This window comes from Caenorhabditis briggsae, assembly GCF_000004555.2.
Source record: "Caenorhabditis briggsae complete genome, chrIII, whole genome shotgun sequence".
In the NCBI taxonomy this organism is placed as follows: domain Eukaryota; kingdom Metazoa; phylum Nematoda; class Chromadorea; order Rhabditida; family Rhabditidae; genus Caenorhabditis; species Caenorhabditis briggsae.
Genome location: NC_013490.2, coordinates 8743572 through 8761252, shown reverse-complemented (window position 1 = coordinate 8761252; position 17681 = coordinate 8743572). Strand labels below are relative to the sequence as shown.

At 37.4% G+C, this 17681-nt stretch overlaps 6 protein-coding genes across 6 annotated transcripts; 3 read left to right on the top strand and 3 right to left on the bottom strand.

The window, feature by feature from the left end:
• Positions 1–584: 584 nt before the first annotated feature.
• On the top strand, positions 585–8511 carry Cbr-feh-1 (the record flags this gene model as incomplete). The annotated part of the gene is made up of 11 exons (XM_045244161.1): positions 585–631; positions 795–900; positions 4653–4788; positions 5554–6105; positions 6151–6221; positions 6610–6675; positions 6756–7024; positions 7074–7259; positions 7308–7757; positions 7804–8011; positions 8431–8511. 11 exons carry the CDS (start codon positions 585–587, stop codon positions 8509–8511), a joined length of 2172 nt encoding a protein of 723 aa, XP_045094127.1.
• Positions 8512–10142: 1631 nt separating this feature from the next.
• On the top strand, positions 10143–11163 carry Cbr-nhr-239 (the record flags this gene model as incomplete). Its single annotated transcript, XM_002641501.1, has 6 exons — positions 10143–10146; positions 10407–10547; positions 10593–10688; positions 10734–10811; positions 10859–11022; positions 11068–11163. The coding sequence occupies 6 exons, from the start codon at positions 10143–10145 to the stop codon at positions 11161–11163; spliced, it is 579 nt and encodes a 192-aa protein (XP_002641547.1).
• A 351-nt stretch (positions 11164–11514) lies between these two features.
• On the bottom strand, positions 11515–12743 carry CBG09845 (the record flags this gene model as incomplete). Its single annotated transcript, XM_045244160.1, has 8 exons — positions 11515–11740; positions 11790–11895; positions 11939–11999; positions 12054–12161; positions 12208–12309; positions 12353–12442; positions 12492–12588; positions 12640–12743. 8 exons carry the CDS (start codon positions 12741–12743, stop codon positions 11515–11517), a joined length of 894 nt encoding a protein of 297 aa, XP_045094126.1.
• A 688-nt stretch (positions 12744–13431) lies between these two features.
• CBG09844 lies at positions 13432–14468 on the bottom strand (the record flags this gene model as incomplete). Its single annotated transcript, XM_002641499.1, has 5 exons — positions 13432–13593; positions 13672–13792; positions 13842–14159; positions 14208–14402; positions 14452–14468. The coding sequence occupies 5 exons, from the start codon at positions 14466–14468 to the stop codon at positions 13432–13434; spliced, it is 813 nt and encodes a 270-aa protein (XP_002641545.1).
• A 1101-nt stretch (positions 14469–15569) lies between these two features.
• Positions 15570–15869, top strand: CBG25882 (the record flags this gene model as incomplete). The annotated part of the gene is made up of 2 exons (XM_045244159.1): positions 15570–15622; positions 15806–15869. The coding sequence occupies 2 exons, from the start codon at positions 15570–15572 to the stop codon at positions 15867–15869; spliced, it is 117 nt and encodes a 38-aa protein (XP_045098956.1).
• A 216-nt stretch (positions 15870–16085) lies between these two features.
• CBG09843 lies at positions 16086–16875 on the bottom strand (the record flags this gene model as incomplete). The annotated part of the gene is made up of 3 exons (XM_002641498.1): positions 16086–16583; positions 16627–16702; positions 16754–16875. The coding sequence occupies 3 exons, from the start codon at positions 16873–16875 to the stop codon at positions 16086–16088; spliced, it is 696 nt and encodes a 231-aa protein (XP_002641544.1).
• Between the last annotated feature and the right edge of the window lie 806 nt (positions 16876–17681).

The window sequence follows — 17681 nt, the reverse complement described above, 5'->3', positions numbered from 1 at the left end:
AAACTTTCTTTTTATACCTTTAGCATTTTACATTCTCATGATTACCATATTTTTCTATCATATCGTAAACACTCTGATAGAACTCTACCCCTAACTTTCAACTTTGAGTCAATTTACCGAAAACACTCTAATAGAAGGTCACCCAAAACGTCAACTTCGAGCTCGATGATCTTTATTCCTGCAAAAGATATCACAAAGTGGCCAACTACAAAAAAGTTTTTAATATTATGATAAACATTTTGTCAGTTTATCACTTTTTGATATCTTTCGCAGGAACCGAGATATGTGAGCACGAAGTTGACGGCTTAGGAGGCCTTTTATTAAAGTTTTTGCGGTATCTCATATCCTGTAAAAGGTATAAAATTGTCAACTGATAAAATACTTATCATAATATCACAAATATTTTATTAGTTTACTACTTTTTGATATCTTTCACAGGAACTGAGATAAATTAGCTCTAAGGTAAACGTTAGGGGTGTCGTTCTAATAGAAAGCCCATTACCGTATTCATTATCTCTTGAAACATTTTTTTAAAAACCTTCTTCTTCTTCTTCCAGATTTCATCAAACTTGCTCCTTCTGAAAATGAGAGAAGGAACTCCAAGAGTGAGAATTGAAGTGAATAAGCAGAGGTGAGAAGTGTGATTGAGTGCTCTTGACCAAAAAAGGAGGGAATTCTTCCGACCTCGCCTAATCCGTCCAGTCTTTCTTTTGTTGGAAAAAAAGGAGCAGCGATACTCACTTTTTTCACTTTGCTTACTTTTCGTTTTATTATACCAACAATTCCATTTTCAGACCGACTCATTTTGTGTCCGAGTCCGAAGAACAACGATTACAACGAGTTCATAGTCGTGATTCTGATACTGCTACGATGAATTTTGTTACTGATGATCGGATGCAAGTAAGTACAGTTACCCTAAAACCTGTAATAGAAGGGTCCCTTTACTTTCAACTTTGAGGCAATTTATCTCGGTTCCTATCATAAATTGGTTATCATAATATCAAAAATGATTTGACAGTTGACACATTTTTGATACCTTGCATACTAGTTGTGATAATAAAGATCAAACTTGACAGTGTGGGAGCTATTGCAGATTTTACTGTATTTTGTTTTAATTTCAAAACTTGTGTATTTATACAATTTCTCATCCTAGCTTTTCAATAGCTCTCTCCTGAAAATGAAACCGTAGCCAAACACTTCATGAACATTTATTTTAGAAATTCGATATTCCGATGCAAGCTGACCCCTGGTCTCCGTTGTCGTGACTGGGTTTTTTGGAAGAATTGTGAGAATAGGACTCAAGTAGATCCTTGGTTGTTTATGAGTACTAAAAGTAACAGCTTTCGGATATGCGATACTCAATCTTAAATCATTTAAAGCTTTTAGAGCTTATTTCTTTCCTGGGTTTTCCAACATTTGTGAGCTCCTTTTATTGGGATAATCTCGTACGGGTACATTTCAGACATATATGAATTAAGAAGTTTTTCCTTAACTCTTTTGAAGTTGTTTATTTTTTGTCAATCAGAGTCATTTTGAAATGTAGTAGATCAAACCGGAAAACCTTTTATAGAAGGGCTCCCTCCCACTAACTTTCAACTTTGAGCCAATTTATCTCGGTTCCTGTCAAAGAGTTGTCAATTGATAAAATGTTTATCATAATTTCAAAAAAAGTTATTTTTTTGACACATTTTTGATATCTTCCATAGGAGCCAAGAAAAATTAGCTCAAACTTGACATTCTTCAATTACAGGTTTTACGGTATTTGGAAGAAAGGAAGTTGGTGAATATTTGGTATTATACTGAAATCTTGGAATAAGTCTTCCCAGATTTTCTTTCTGTTATATGCGACAGGTTCGAAAGGAAATTCACCGCAGAATCTCTAATAGAAGGGCCCCACACTGTCAAGTTTGAGCTATTTTATCTTGCCTTCTATGCAAAGTATCAAAAATGTGTCAACTGATAACATACTTCTGATAATATGATTAACAGTTTTCCAGCTAGCAACTTTTGTGAATCTTGATCAGGAACCGAGATAAATTTGCTCAAAGTTAGGAGTAAGGGTGCCATCTATTGCAGGTTTTACGGTAAACGGTTTCAGTCAAAAGTAGTTGGTATAATTAATTCCGCCTATTTCAAATCAAGATACTTTTAAAATCAAGAAAATTTGGAATCCCGAAAATCCTAAACCGAAATTCTTCGGATTTTTCCTTTTTTCCTCCCCCAAACTAATGCATCTAAACAAAATGTTCTGGGTGGGAGAAAAGAGGAGTTTAGCACTCCAAAAAGCCAGTTATCTCCTTTTTTCAATCTTCACTTTATTTTTTCTCGCCGTGTGCGTTCTAGTACTACTTAGTAAACTAACTTAAAGTGAGACTGAGAATGGGAAAGTAAATCCACATAGTCAACTCCGAAAGAGAGTGAGAGATTTATGTGCACAAAGAGCAAAGGCATTGCCATCCACTTCACTTTTGCCCCCCTTCTCGTTTCCTTTCTTTTCCTGTGCTCCTCCTCTGGTATATCCACCCGCCGACCCCACCACGACATTCATTTATTCACTATTTGGCCCCACGCCCTTCCTGCCTTTTCAAAGATTTTTCATCTACTCCTCACCTCTTCCTTCTTTTTTCTTTTCTATTCGGTTAGGATTTTCTCAAAAAGAGACCTTCTAAAAAAGTGGGCGGAGTTCCAGCGGAAGAGACTCATGCGAAATTCAGTCCCCATGAGAATTTTCTGCGGGAGGGGGCACTCTTTTCTTCTTCGTCAAGACGACGTCGTATTCCATATTGGCTGGCATTAACGAAAAAAATATGATGGCTGGGAGAGGAGACAAGAAATCCAATATTTGGTATACTACATATGCCACATTTTACATTTTGGATGGATGTTCTTCTATGGGTTCGAGATGTTTCTTCACCTAGCAACTTCCCGTAGCTCCGCCCCCTTTTGGCCTACTTTTATAATACTTAACCTAAGGAATAGGCCAGAAAGTTTGAAAACTCAGCTTCTCTGTTTTTTTCTACAGTTCAGTTTAGAAAATTGATCCACGAAAATCGAGGATCTTCAACTTCTCTCGCTTCTCCACTTTCCTGCAAAAAAACTCTCAAAAACTTTTAACACAAACAAAAAAACCAATTTCATTCTTTCAACTAACTTGTTTTCTTTTTCTTCTTCTTCTTCTTCTTCCATTCTTGCAAATTCAATTTGCATGTGTGTATATACGAGATTAACGCCTAATATATGTTTTTTCTTCATTTCTTTGTCCAGAATGAAGGCAGGAGATGGCACATGGAATCGCCTTGTAGTTTGGCGTCCGAGGTCCGAGGAGATTTTTGAGTTGTGGTAGTGTGCCTGAATTTCGTCTTTAGAATGTTTGAGACTAGGAAAACTATAAACATTTTTGAATGTTTTTTTACAACTCTGAAATCTCATTTTGAAGTTAACCTTCACTGTAAAATCAGCCTAGACTTGTGAGCGTTTTCAGTCATTTTTTAATATGAAAAATATTTATCTCCCGACTTCTTTGAGGAATAATAACAGAAAACTCACTGGACGGAAAGCGGTGAAAAACGAGAAAAGAAATTCCAAAAAAAAAAGTTTTTTGGGTTACTGTAGTCGCTGTGGGATCTTCGGTTACGGCCACCGGCGTTCGTGTCAGAATAGTACCAAGTCTGTTCACAGTTTTTCGTGTGTTAAAAAAATGAAAACTCTCGAATTTTCTAGAATAAAGCTCACAATAGGTTACATTTCAATTGAAAAACACTTGTCTCTAAATAGAAAACAACATATATCAGAAAAATAGAAAAATAAAAGCGAACAGAAAAAGGAAAGAATAACAAAATAGGGAAAATATAAGGCAACACCCCACACAAAGAGACACTCGGAACTTGCTCTTAGCGACAACCAGAATTTCTCAATTAATCATCAGTGCTCCCAAAGAGCTCTCTTTTGGCCTTCTTGTCTTCTTCGCCGCCCCGACGACCCCATTTTCTCTTCTCTGGTTCCTTCTTCTTCGGGGTCCTTTCCTCTCCTTTGCCTTCCTATTTTAGTGGTGGTAGTGGGGTGCTCCCAGAAAAGAAGTTTTATGTGTTTTTACACCACACTTTGCACATTTTCCTTCTTCCCGAAAATTGCCATTTGCCCCGGTCCCTATCCTCCCGAACTTTTCCATTTTTTTCGTCTCGTTCACAAACTTTGAAAAGCCAAATTATTTTTTCTATAGGTCAATCGAGACCTCAGTTTTGTGTTTTGAGATGGGAAGTTTTGACTTCTGGAAGACTCCAATTCCCATAGGGAATAGGAATCTCTGTTCCTATTTATCTGATAATAACATCTTTGCATCAATTTATGATCTGTTAGCTTGATAGAGAGGTTTAGGAAGAAGAAGAATCAAAAATGGAGTACAGTAATGTTTGTCTACAAACATTCTATTTACTTTTCTTCTCTTTTATTTTTTCTTTTTCATGTTTCTTCTATTTCTCTTTACTCATCCTCATTCCTATGAGACTAGATACAAGTTTTATTATTTCTTGTCCTCCCAAGCGAACAAATGAAATAAGTATGACTAGATGGGAGTGAAAAAAAGTATTTTTATTCGTTTTTATGAAAAATAAAAAAGCGGAAGACGTCCCGAGAAAAATTCTGTCTTTTTGAAGGAAGAGCACGAAGAGTACAGCGCATTCAAAGAGGCGTACGAGGAGGAGGAGAGTCGCGAATACGTTATTGAAAACGGAGTGAAGCGGCTTGTCAATCAACACTACGATTCTCGTGGATATTCTTCATCTGGACGAGGTGAGACTTATTCTATAATACTGATTTCTGGAAAATTTTGAAGCTAAAAGATGTGTTCTGTCGAGTACGGTATCTCTTATAAGATTCTCTATTCCAAAACCAAATAGATCAGGAGAATGAATGTAAAAACTCTAGTTTTGCTAGTTAATTCAGAAATTAGCAATCTTTGTAACAAATACTTCTTTTGATATACCACACCGTTAGAAAGATCCTCATGCTTCAGCATACCTACAGTACCGGTCAATGAGACTTACAAAAACGTATTTTTCAGTAAAATAGATGTCTTTCAGAAATCGGCAAATAGCTGAAAAACTAAGAATTCTCAATAAATTCTGTGAATGCAAAGTTTTCAACCTAGGTCTGTTTTACAACCTCCAAAGTTTTTGAAGTTATGGGAAACTTGACAGCCGAACTCTAAGCTCCTGAAAAAGATAACACAAGACCGAAAATCAACTAAAAAATACGTTTTTTTAAATCTTATTGAGCGATACTGTAGTTGTATAGAAGTTTCATAATCTTTGATCTGATCAAAGCTCATATCTAGATTGACAAATGACATCATGCTTTCACTGTTTGGTGTTCAAACGTTTTGTGTTGCTTATTTCTCTAAAGATTTGTATCTTGAATAACCTCAAAATATTTTGTATCCTCGCTACTCTCTACTTCCTCATATACTTAGCATATTCTAGTTTTGATTCTAGAGCCGAAAAATAATTCCACCTGTCATTTCTTTTCTTCTAATTCTATCAAAATCAATTTTTGCAGGCCAGAAAGGACGCCGTGAGGAGGAGCGGAGACGGAACATGGCTGTTGATTATTCATGTATGTTTCCTAAAAAGAAGAAGAACAAAGAAACATGTCCTCGCTTCTTCTTCTTCTGGTCCATACACACACGATTTGATTGCATTACTAATTCGGTGTTGTTTGCAGCGCAAGACTTCCGTCAATCATTGGCAGCAATCGATCAGGCGAGTCGTGATGGTGCCATTTCTCGCGGAGAAGACGGTGTCCGAGTGCGGCAAATTGGAGACACCACAATTATGACAGAGCACAGAGATCCTTATTCTTTCTACTGGCAATTGGATCAACAAAGACGGGAAGCCGAGTCGCCGCCAAGAAGGGCTCCTCCAACTGATTATGTTATCGATGAGGAGGAGGAAGTGTTGGATACGGTATTATCTCCAGAAACTGATGATAGTGGTGTGATGTTCGAGAATCAGTATAGGCGACCAGTTAGACATCCACTTCCACCACCACCACCACCAATTATGGAAGAGGAGCCAAAAGACTTGCCACCTGGATGGGAGAAACATCAAGGTAAGAATTCTGAAAAATGGGGATAAAAAAGAAATTGACTTTCAGATCCACAAGGATATTCATATTACTGGCATGTGGACAGTGGAACTATTCAACGGCAACCTCCACCACCAGTGGTAAGATTTTCAGATTTTGGATTATACATGTTGCATTTCAAAATACAAACCCTTAATCAACCTTCCGTAAAACCTGAAATAGAAGGGCCTCACAAGTTTGAGCAAAGTTTTCTTGGCTCCAATGCAAGATATAAAAAGTGTGTTAACTGATAAAATGTTTGTATTTCGCATTATGATAAACAATTTAACAGTTAGCAACTTTTTCATATATTTGACAAGAACCGAGATAAATTGACTCAAAGTTAAAAGCTAAGGGGCTCCTCTATCACAGGTTTTACGGTGAGAAATCAGTGACCTTCAATTCTTCTTTTTAAAAATTTTAAAACTGAGTATACCGTACTGCTGTCCATGTCTCCCTTTTGTCGCACGTTTCTGTTCGTGTTTTCAGCGTGATGTGACACCTGCTCGAAGCCCAACCCCACCACCACCGCCCGTGTATTCTGTTACGACCGCTGTATGTTTTAATTGTGTCGCTTCATGCACTTTTTTGTTTTTCTGTTACCAAGGCTTCTTCACAACCTTGACAATTTTCAGAGCCGTGAAACTCAAGCCGATGCTCCACCACCACAAATCATTCAGTTGCCACCTCAACAGCCGGTCATCGAGGAGCACGCATTCAAGCAGACAACTACAAAAAGAAGAATTGAACAGGATGAAATGAGTGAGGGATATGCGGAGGAAAACCAAATCGAAAATGGGGACACTTACCATAAACCAGTGAGATTCGCTGTCCGATCAATGGGATGGATTGAGATTTCTGAGGACGAATTGACAGCTGAAAAATCTTCCAGAGCGGTTAACAGGTATTCAATTTTCTATATTTATCAGATTAAACATTCAGGAATTTTTCAGATGCATCATAGATTTGACGAATAGAACAGACATTGATAATATTCCAAAATGGAATGATGGTCGTGAATTGATCATGGAACTTGATGACAACGAGCTGGCTCTTATTGATCCGGATTCAATGAATGTCATTCATTCGGAAAGAATTCAAGCAATCAGAGTTTGGGGTGTTGGCAGAGACAATGGAAGGTGAGAAAGTTTTAAAGCATTGACAATCTGAACACCTCTTCGTTTCAGAGACTTCGCCTACGTCTCTCGTGATCGCAGTACTCGTCGATTCATGTGTCACGTCTTCCGATGCGACACTTCAGCAAAGACAATCGCTAACACACTTCGTGATATCTGCAAAAGACTCATGCTTCACAGAAGACCATCTAGTCTTCACGCCATTGAATCTGGAGAGAAGAGAATTGTCCGAAGTGAAGGATTATCTGCACCGATTGACGAGCCAAGAAAGGTTCTTCGATGCCATTTCTTGGGAGTTACTCAGGTTCCAAAAGCTACAGGAATTGAGATTTTGAACGAGGCTGTAGATAGATTAGTAAATCAAGTTCGTCCAGAAAGATGGATTTTCGCTGATGTCTCGATTGCTCCTTCCACCATTGCCATTGTAGAAGTCAACGGAGGCCAAATAGCAGAATGTAGAGTCAGATATCTGTCTTTCCTTGGAATTGGAAAGGATGTCAAGTAGGTTTAATTTTCGACTTCAAATTTCTAACACTGTTTTCTTCAGACATTGTGCATTCATAATGCAAACCTCAAACGAGAGTTTCATGTGCTATGTATTCCATGTTGAACCAAGCGCAGCTACGATGGCCAAAATGATCGAAGCCGCCTGTAAACTACGTTACCAGAAAGTTCTAGATGCTCATGCTTCATCTCGTCATAACTCTGGAATGTCTTCTCATGGACCACCACCACCATCCTCCTACCACGGCAAGGTTTTTAACTTCTTTCCTTTCCCTTGCTCTAACAAAAACGCTTTGAAACAACCATTCAGGATAGCACATAGCGTAAGCACTCTAATAGAAGGCCACCCATACCGCTTAATTTGCGCCGATTTATCTAGTTTCCTGTGAAAAATATGAAAAAGTTGTCAACTGGCAAAATACTTATCATAATATCAAAAATGTTTTGTCTGTTAATCACTTTTTCATATCTTTTATGGAAACCGAGATATCTCGTCTCGAAGTTGATGGTTTGGGTGCCTTCTATTGGAGTTCATGGTATATGTGTTAACTGAATGGTTCATTAACATGCTGACCATATCAATTTAACATGAAACATAAAAAAAAAATAAAAAACAGAATGAACATAACAATTCCTTGTCATGATCTAACCTAATTCCTTTTTATTTCAGGGATGGACTGAAACTTTTCGAGACGCTTTCGGATCGGTAACATCTCGAATGGTACCTTCTAGATCGACACAAAGACTTTAAACATCTTATTTCAATTTGTCAATTTGTTTTTTATTTTCTGTATCCTTGTTCGCATCACCTCCCAAAGAAAAATGCCTATATCTCCCTGTTTTCTACTTCTTTTTTCCCCGTTTATGCTTTCAAAGTCCGTATCTGCAATACATTTTTTCGTGCTCTTTTTTGTCTGTGCTCCCATCACCCAAATACATTTTTACTTGTACAATGTGTAGTTTTGCTCTGAACCTTCTGTGACAAAATTTTCGTAGAATATAAACTTGTTTTTTTTTCAATTACTTTTCAGACATTATTAGGAATCAAAAGCTGGGGCTAGAAAGAAAAAATCGAAGAAACATATCTGGACTTCAGCTCCATTTTGGCAGCTGAAAATATTTTTGAATTTTCTTTTGGATGATTCTTTTTGATGTTGTGCTGCTCATGAATCGTGCTAACTTTGACAGTTACTGTAAAACTCTAATATAAGGGCACCTTATAAGAGCACTTTGAGCTCAGTTATCTCAGTTTCTATAAAAGATGACAAAAATTTACCAACTGATAAAATGTTGGAGATATCATGACAAACAGTTTATTAGCTGACAGATTTTTTATCTTTAACAGAAATTGAGATAATTGAGCTCAAAGTAAGAGTATGGAGATGGTGGAATATTCCGCTTTTTATTTATTTTTTAGACTAAAAGTTGTTAACCGTATGATAAAGCGATCCAATAGTGAAATCACCATAAATTGTTTTTAGAGCTTTTCAGATCGAAGTTCGTGTAAAGAGGCTGAACGCCGGTAGCGGAAGACGTTCAGCTTCTTCATTGATTCACTCTAACTTCTTGAGTAGAACCATTTATTTGAAGAACATAATCAATTAAAGAAAGATAAGAAAGTCACCAACCAAGAATGGTCGGTAGCAGGGGGTTAAATACAGACTATATATACAGACTATTATGAATCCGGGAGCGCATAGAACCTTCTAGAAACGGTTTGACGTCATTAAGGACGATGACGCACGGGCATGACATTCGCAATATGGAATCACATTTTCAAAGACCGTAAATCATCTATCTTCTGAAACTAATAAAGCTTGGACACCATCTTTTTTAAAGAAACAAATCATGTTGAATCCCACTGAAACTCATTCAATATTCAATGTAATGAAATTCGAATCATTAGCAAAAGGAAGGAATTCAACTAAACAGATTTTTGATATATTTGGCACTTCTTTTCACTCCCCCAGTTTTCAAAAAAACTACAGTAGTCTTTCCTTCATTGACAGTTTCCCATTGACCTATGACTTTCTTGGGGATGAAAAATAATTTTCATAACCTAGTTTCTTTTTTCCCTTCACATTCACATTAATTGAAATGGAATAACTCCCTACTTTCCCAGCGATCTGGCTCATTTCGTATTCTTCCAAGACGAATAATTCATTCTCCGACTTATAACGTAACAAGTAAGATTCTTTCTTCAGTCTTATGATTGCGGCTTATTTTTCCGAAAGGGGGGACCAGGATTCTCAGATTTCAGGTACAATCAAGTCACCTGACACCAGAAAATCCAATTAATGATTCCATGGATTATATAAACTGGTGTAGGTGTCCAATAATGGTTAGCATTCATTCATCATTCTTCTTTTTGTTTTCATTGAAATGGGTGAGTTGAAATTGAAATGGTATAGCATACCGTAAGACCTCTAATGTAGAAGGGCTCCTAAATTTTGAACCCGTTTATCTCGGTTCCTGTTCAAGATATGAAAAATTGGTCAACTGATCATGGGTTCATTGTAATATTACAAACCTTTTATAAGTACAGACATTTTTGAGCTGAAACTTGACTGTGTGGGGCCCTTCTATTACAGATTTTACGGTAATCTTAATTAGTTTTTATTTCAAATCAAAGCGGAATAATTTCAGGTCGTAAAGATACAGCCGCCGTAGTGTGTGAAATTTGTGGAGATAAGTCATACGGTAGACATTACGGAGTTTGGGCTTGTGATGGATGCAGTTGCTTTTTCAAGCGAAGTGTTCGCAAGAATATAATTTACACTTGTATAGGTTTGAATCGAAAATTGAGAAAATGAACAAGAAACTCAGTTACAGCAGGCAACTGGAGATGTGTAGTTGATAAAGGCAGAAGGAATTGGTGTCCAGCTTGTCGGTTGGCAAAATGTACTAAACTCAATATGAATCGACTTGGTGAGCTTTTGACTTTTTATAAATTCAGCTCTAAAATGTTTTCAGCAGTTCAAAATGAACGAGGTCCTCGGAAATTACGATGTATTACAATACCAAGGATCAACAATTTGAATTCTTTCAAATGTGAGAAAACTTATTTAAAAAGGCTTGAAGCGCTTCAAAGTTTTCAGATGACATGATTTTTTCGAAAGCTGTTTCCTTAACAGGAAAATGTATACTTCTGAACTTTATGATATCGGAACAGCGGAGAGAAGTTGTCGAGGAAAACTGCCAGATGATATTTGCTCTTTTATTATTGCTCAATGGGGATCAGACAACGATACGAAGGTTTACTGTAAGTACACTTCAAAATTATTCATCTTTAAATCCTTCCTTCCAGACAAATGAAAATGTACCGAGTGGAGTTTCATGTGATCCAGAACAACTGCGGCTTCTGGTATGCATCATTCTGTCTCAATCTAGTGAGTTTCAATAGTTTTACCATTAGGAACCCCACATTTTCAGAATCAAATCTTTTGAAGTTTGCGGTCCCATTGGAAGGATTTTACAAATTTTGTTTGATTCGATACACATCGCAAAATGATGATCCCCTAGGCTCTCCAGTTTGTCTTATTTCTACAGTTGATTGGTTGTATGAAAATGGGCCTTGGTACCTGAATAGCTTACTCCGAAGTTCAACAGAAGGTCTCATTAATGAAGTGTTTAGTGCCGAAAAATTTTGAGATTTTTCGAGATTGATTATGAAAATTTTGAATTCAATTGTCCGTTGTATTGTTATATGATTTTACTCGAGTCATAACCTATATTATAAAAATAAACAAGTATCTCAGAAAGAATAAACATGAAAATCATAAAGGTCGCGATTCGAATCCAACTTAATCGGCATCTGATTGTGCGCTTCTTGACAGATATCCAACTCGACGAGTGTGTAACGTGGAGACTTGAAGACATAATCCTTTGGAGTTACAATCTTATTCTCCCAAATGTTTTCTTTTCTGAGGTCTTTTCGGAGAGCATCGAATTTGTAAACTCCGCCCATAATTATTTTGTATCTGAAATAATTTTTGAATTAGAGAACTGAAAAAAAGTATCGCAAATCACCTGCAGAATACTTTGTCGCCTTGATTTTCACCACTTTTAGAGTGTGTCTTTCCGACGGCATCGACATTCGTGAAATCCATCGAGTGAATGTAAGGTCCCATTTCCTCTGAAACATGTTGATTTGTCAGATTCTTAAAAACATCAATTACCTTTCAAAAATGGTAGCCTGATTATATGTCCATTATCTCCAAGCAAATCGTCTTCGGTGATCTAAATTATCAATTTTGTCAATTTTGGGAAAAGCAATTTTGGACTGCACATTACATCTAGTGATTCTTTCTGAAGTTTGTTGAGTTTATAAGCTGCCGATCGATGAAACTGCAGTGTTTCGTTTCCGCCAAGAGTCACCTCCGCAAGTTTCGAGAAGTCTTCCTTTAAAATTCAGAAACATTCTATGATAATTTTAAACTATTCTCACTTCTCTAACTGCTCTCAGAACTTCAAAAAATGCTGAGTTGCATAGTGCCAGAAAATCCTCTTTATCTTCCTGGAGTCCCAACCCACGAACAAATGCATTTCTCTGGAATAAATCGTTTACTAACCAAGTGGCTGAATTCAAGAACCATGTAACCCTTCACATTCTCCTTCAGCTTTCGAATAGTTCCTTCTGGTCGATCCAATACTACACGAGGGCACCCCTCCATAAGCGAAAGCTGAAACTCGATAAAATTGGAAAAGAAAGTCCCGCCAAGTTGTTCTTACTCTATGATAAAATTCGATGTTTCTATCTGATCTCGTTATCCGGACTTGTTTATGATCTGGATTTTCGGCGAATCCATATCGAAAATTGTACCTTTTCCTGGAAATTTTAATCAATTTTCACTGAATTTCGTTTTCCTTAATTATTCACCATAAAGAATAGACCGAAAAAATTCTTTCATATTTTTCCGGGGTCATCTGATCACTAATTGCTCTGACCTGGACGACGCTATTAACGACCCGTCTTAATAACATCTGGAAATGTATCGCTCGCATACTAATTAATTGTGCTCTTCAAGGAATAGATCTGAAAATACCTTGGGGCACAACCCTTTGATCAGGGAACATAATTAAAAACAATATTCATTTATTCTTTGTGTTATCTTTCGAATGTTCAATAATTTGGATGACTTTGTAGAATATCGTTGAGAAGAAAGGGACCAATAAAAAAGGGAAAGCAAAAGTTAAGGAAATAATAATGTAACTATATAAATTATCATTTGTATCATAGTCTAAAAAAGGGAAAAGCTGGGGAAGGGAAGGTTGGTGAGCGGGGGTGATATGAGAATCCCAAAAAATTCCAAAAAGAAACCAAACATCTGAAAAATTTTTAAACTTGAACTTTTTCTTTAAATTACTAATGAGCTACGATATTTGTCTCACAACATATTCATCGGGAGAAGGAAGCTGCAAAACAGAAGTGACGTAGGGATCCGTCAGTCAACTTCGTTGAGAAAAAGCTATACTTTAGTGGTAAAGTGAGTGACGAGATGGAGCAGAAGCCGGGGAAAATGAGAGAAAAAAGGAAAAGGGTAATGGTTTTGAAAAGGAGTGATCACACAAAACATCATATTCAAATCATGGGGCAGGGGAGAAGGGGCAAAGAATGACGAAAAAGTAGTTGAAACCAAAGGACTAGATTCGAAAGGTGATGAAGATCAAATTATCCGTTCATTCCCCGAACCTGTCCACTTTTGCGTTGCTCTTCCAACTCCTTCTGCGCTTTGGCTTCAATTTCACGGATATCCATCATTGTTAGTCCATGCCATTTGTCGATCCAGCAAAACACTTCTCGATGGAACTTGGAGAACAGACGGGGGTATTGCTGTAATTTTTAAGGTGTCAAAAATTTTTCAAAAGATTTTTGCCTAATGAATCTTTGTGTGAATTGTTTCTGACTTACCGTATGGGCATATCCTTCTACAATTTTCTGGAATCCAAACCATTTGAAATAGACTGTAACCAGTTTGTACGCACACATCACTGGTTGCACATTGTCTTTCCAGTTTCCAGAAAGAGGACCTCTGGGAAAAAAAATAGAACTCAGCAAAAAAAAACGTGTCAAAAACTTACCTTCCAGTTTTTGTACTCTGGAACTTCGATGGTGTGGTATCCGGGTGTAAATCTCCAGAGTTCAAAAATTCGTGATCATTGGCAATATTCACATTTACGATTTCTCGCTTCGCCAACTCCTCCCCCTTCAGTCCGTGAGCATTCTCCGTAGTTCCATTATCCGGCAAATGAATTGTTTCAATTTTTACATAGAAATTTTCTTTCATGTAGTCTGGGTTGGTGATGACCGTCTTGCAGTATGGATAAGCATTCCATGCTTCCTCATGAATCGCCAGCGATCCTTTCGGTGCAATTTTTCTCAATAAAGCAGGCACTTTTCTGAAATCCAAAGATTATATACTTTTTCTTCGAAAAATTAGGACTTACGATTGAAGATGATAGATTTTATGGGTGTATTGTCCTTTAGTGAACTGTCCATTTAGGAGTGGGACGTTGTCAAATGGCTCATTCTTGAGTACTTCCACACCCTCTCCACCTCCAGTTTCAGCTTTAGAGGCCTCTGCAACGGACCATAGTTGACCAACTTGATATTCTTCCACTGACAGAGGGAGGACGACGCGACTGAAAATTATTTGTGTTGCTTGAACTAAATTTAATTAAATTTACTCACTATTCTTTGATAATCATTTCCGGAAAAAGCTGAGTCTTGAGCGTTTAGGCAGAGACTGAAAAAAAAAAACACTGATCGAGAAGAAATACATTATTTCAAGCATGAAACGGATATGAAAAGCATTTGCTCTCAACGGGCTCTATCAAGTTGTCATGGATACATTGGAAAAGAGCCGTAACGGGGAAAAAAGGGAGAGAGACGCGTATGAGAAACGAAGACGAAAGTGAATGCCAAGTGGAACCACCGGTTTTATTGCCGGGAAAGCGGAGAACTACTCTCATGAGACGCAGCGAGAGAAGTGTAAATTCAGAAATGATATTAGTCATCACATCGAAAATAATAGATTTCGAAACTCGGAAATTTATTATTGATTTTAATTACAAAAATTTCAAAGGAATTGGTTGTCGAAACGATATTGATCTTTCACACATTGCAATGGTGCAATCACAAAGCTCTCGGCGATCGTAAATCCACTTTAAAGGCGCATAAGCATAGAAATCATGTGAGCCTTGACGCGAAACACAGTAGTTACGAAAAATTTTACGAAATGTAGAATTGTTTCTGATAGTGAGACATTTTGATGACTGGAAAAGTTCTCTGCCAATGATAATAAGGAACTCAGTGATAAAAAACACAACTTTAAAATAGTCTAAACTAGAGAAACATGATTACAACACATCATCAGACATGCTTCGTTGTTCTTCTTTTGTTCTCCACACACACAAACGAGGAAACGAAAAACAGAAAACCGAAAAGATGAAGCAATAAGCGTAGAAAACGATGAGAAAATCGAATGCAGCTGTTTGCCTGCCGACTCGTGCACGAGAAAGACGCAAGCATTCGGTCGACGTTGCCTCGCCTTTCTGTCACTTTTCGCTACTCTTTTGGCATCAAACACAGGGTTCGCCCGTGCCGAATCTCTTTTGGAAGAATTATTCTTTCTGAGTGCGCACATCTGAAGCACAAAAAAAAAAGAAAACGAGAAGGGCAAAAAAACACTATTAAAAATGGCTTGCGAAGCTGGAGCTAACGAGAAAAATCGATAAAGTTGGTGAAGTGAAGCTGTGGAAGGGGGTAAGGAAGAAAAAAAAAGAGCTGGAGCAGAAACTAAATATGTCATGTTTGTGGAGGAGCATGCATGCAGCCAAGTTGCAAAACTATATAAAGTAGAGTAACGACTGAGAAATTGGTTCAAAAACAAGAGAGGCAGCAGTAGACTAAGAAGACGTGGGCTAAAAGGAGAAAACTTTCTTTTAGGATGACTCATCTAAAACAAAATAGGTTGAAGTCGTCTAGTCATGAATAGAACAGTTATAGAAAAATTTGTAAATGTTGTGAAAAAAAAGAGAAGAAGCGAAGCCCATAACGTCCTCTCTTCTCACAGTCACCATGGAAATGAGACGACACTCGAGATATAAATCAAATATCGCAAGTCGCACCGAGACACCTGCGCATGTTTTTTTTTTCAGTTATGAACGAGATAACGTCATCCCTTCGAAAAACAAGAGAATCTTTCAACATGCATTGAAAGTTCTCAGATGACATTTTTGTTTTAGGAAGAAGTAAATTGGAGAAAACAAAAATCAAAACTATAATCTTTATTCAAAAACGTTTCATGAATAATAGATGAGATCTTATTTCTTCTCTTCCTCATCCGTCTTCTTTTTATCATCCTCATCCTTCTTTTCATCCTTTTTATCATCTGAATCTTCCTTTTTTTCGTCTTTCTTCTCATCCGTTCCTTCCTCCTTCTTCTTCTTTTTGTCTTTCTTGTCGTTTTCACTCAAACTCTTATTGAATTCACTGTTTTCGATGATTTTGTTCCAAGTTTTGTAGTCTCCCTTGTTCTCGGCCTTCTTCTTGTCACCAAGCTCCTTCTTTCTATCAGCATCCTGCTTCTTTGGTTGAATCGCATCGAAGGTGTCCTCCTGCTTCTCCTTTTCCTTCTCCTTATTCTTATTTTCAGCTTCCCGATCGTTCTCTTTCTTCGGTGCATCTGGTTCCTTCACTTCACTTTGCTTCGTCTTCTCCTTCTCCTTTGCTGGCTCTGCTTCCTTTTCAGCTTGCTTCACGGAAGAAGTCGACGCGACTGGATTCGGCTCCGACATTTTTGACTTTTTGCTGGCGCTCGCCTGAGTGTTAATTCATTTATATTGAACTCCACGAAAGACTTACTGGTTTAACAGCTGGCTTTCCTTTTGGCTTCGCCTTAGACTTACATCCAACAAGAACGGTCACAACCAGTAACGAACTGAATATACAAACATTTAAATTAAAATATATTTAATCTGTCAAAACCAACATTGTGAAAACCTGGTAAGCACAGTAGACTGGAATCATGCTCGGGCAGTTTGACGGTGTCGTTTTCGACTGATTAGGATACTCAGATGAGTTGTTGAGAAATGATAAATTGATTTGTTCCATTCGTCATTATCTTCTAAAAACTGTTGACAAAAAAGTTAATGTGGAATAATGAAAACCCCCAACGTGAAAATGACATAGATGGGAGGTGCTTGTCACCTAGTTATGATATGATTTTTATGAAATGTCATCGCAGAAAAAATACTAAATGATAACTGAAAAGGTGCAAACTGGCGACATACTGCTAGTGGGCAGCCGAAGGAGAACGGACGGGCCGTCGACGGACTGTTTTTTTTGGATTGGAATCCCTTGGAAAACCAACTTGAAAGTTTTTATTGTACGCTATTCGTTTTTGAGTCTCCAATCCCATATAACTCTTTCTTACTAGAAAAACAACCGTCCCAAGTCGTGTTTACATTTGATTCACCCAATCAATATGAGCTGGTATTATACAGGTATCAACCGATACAAAATGGGAAAGGACGATGATGCGTCACTTCGTCAACCAATCTATTTGCATGGTGTCCCGACCCTGCGTTGATCATTTCAACATTCATTCTTTTACTCCCTCGCTTCCTCTGTTTCTTTGTTTTGTTGATTCTGAATTCAAATTCTTATTTCTGCCTCGGTGGTTGTTGAGGAAAAGTTAACAACGTTTTCTATAAATTCAGTGTCGTCTACGAAACAAGCTAAAAATTTCTGATAAATTCCCGACTAAAGCAATTATTAATTTTTCTAGTTTTCATTTTTCCTATATAAACTTATTCTGGGATGATAGAAAGAGATGTCCTACTCTCTATCATTTCAGCAGAAATTTGAAAGTTTGTAGCTTTATATTTAATCAAAAACCCTTAAAAATTAAATTAAAT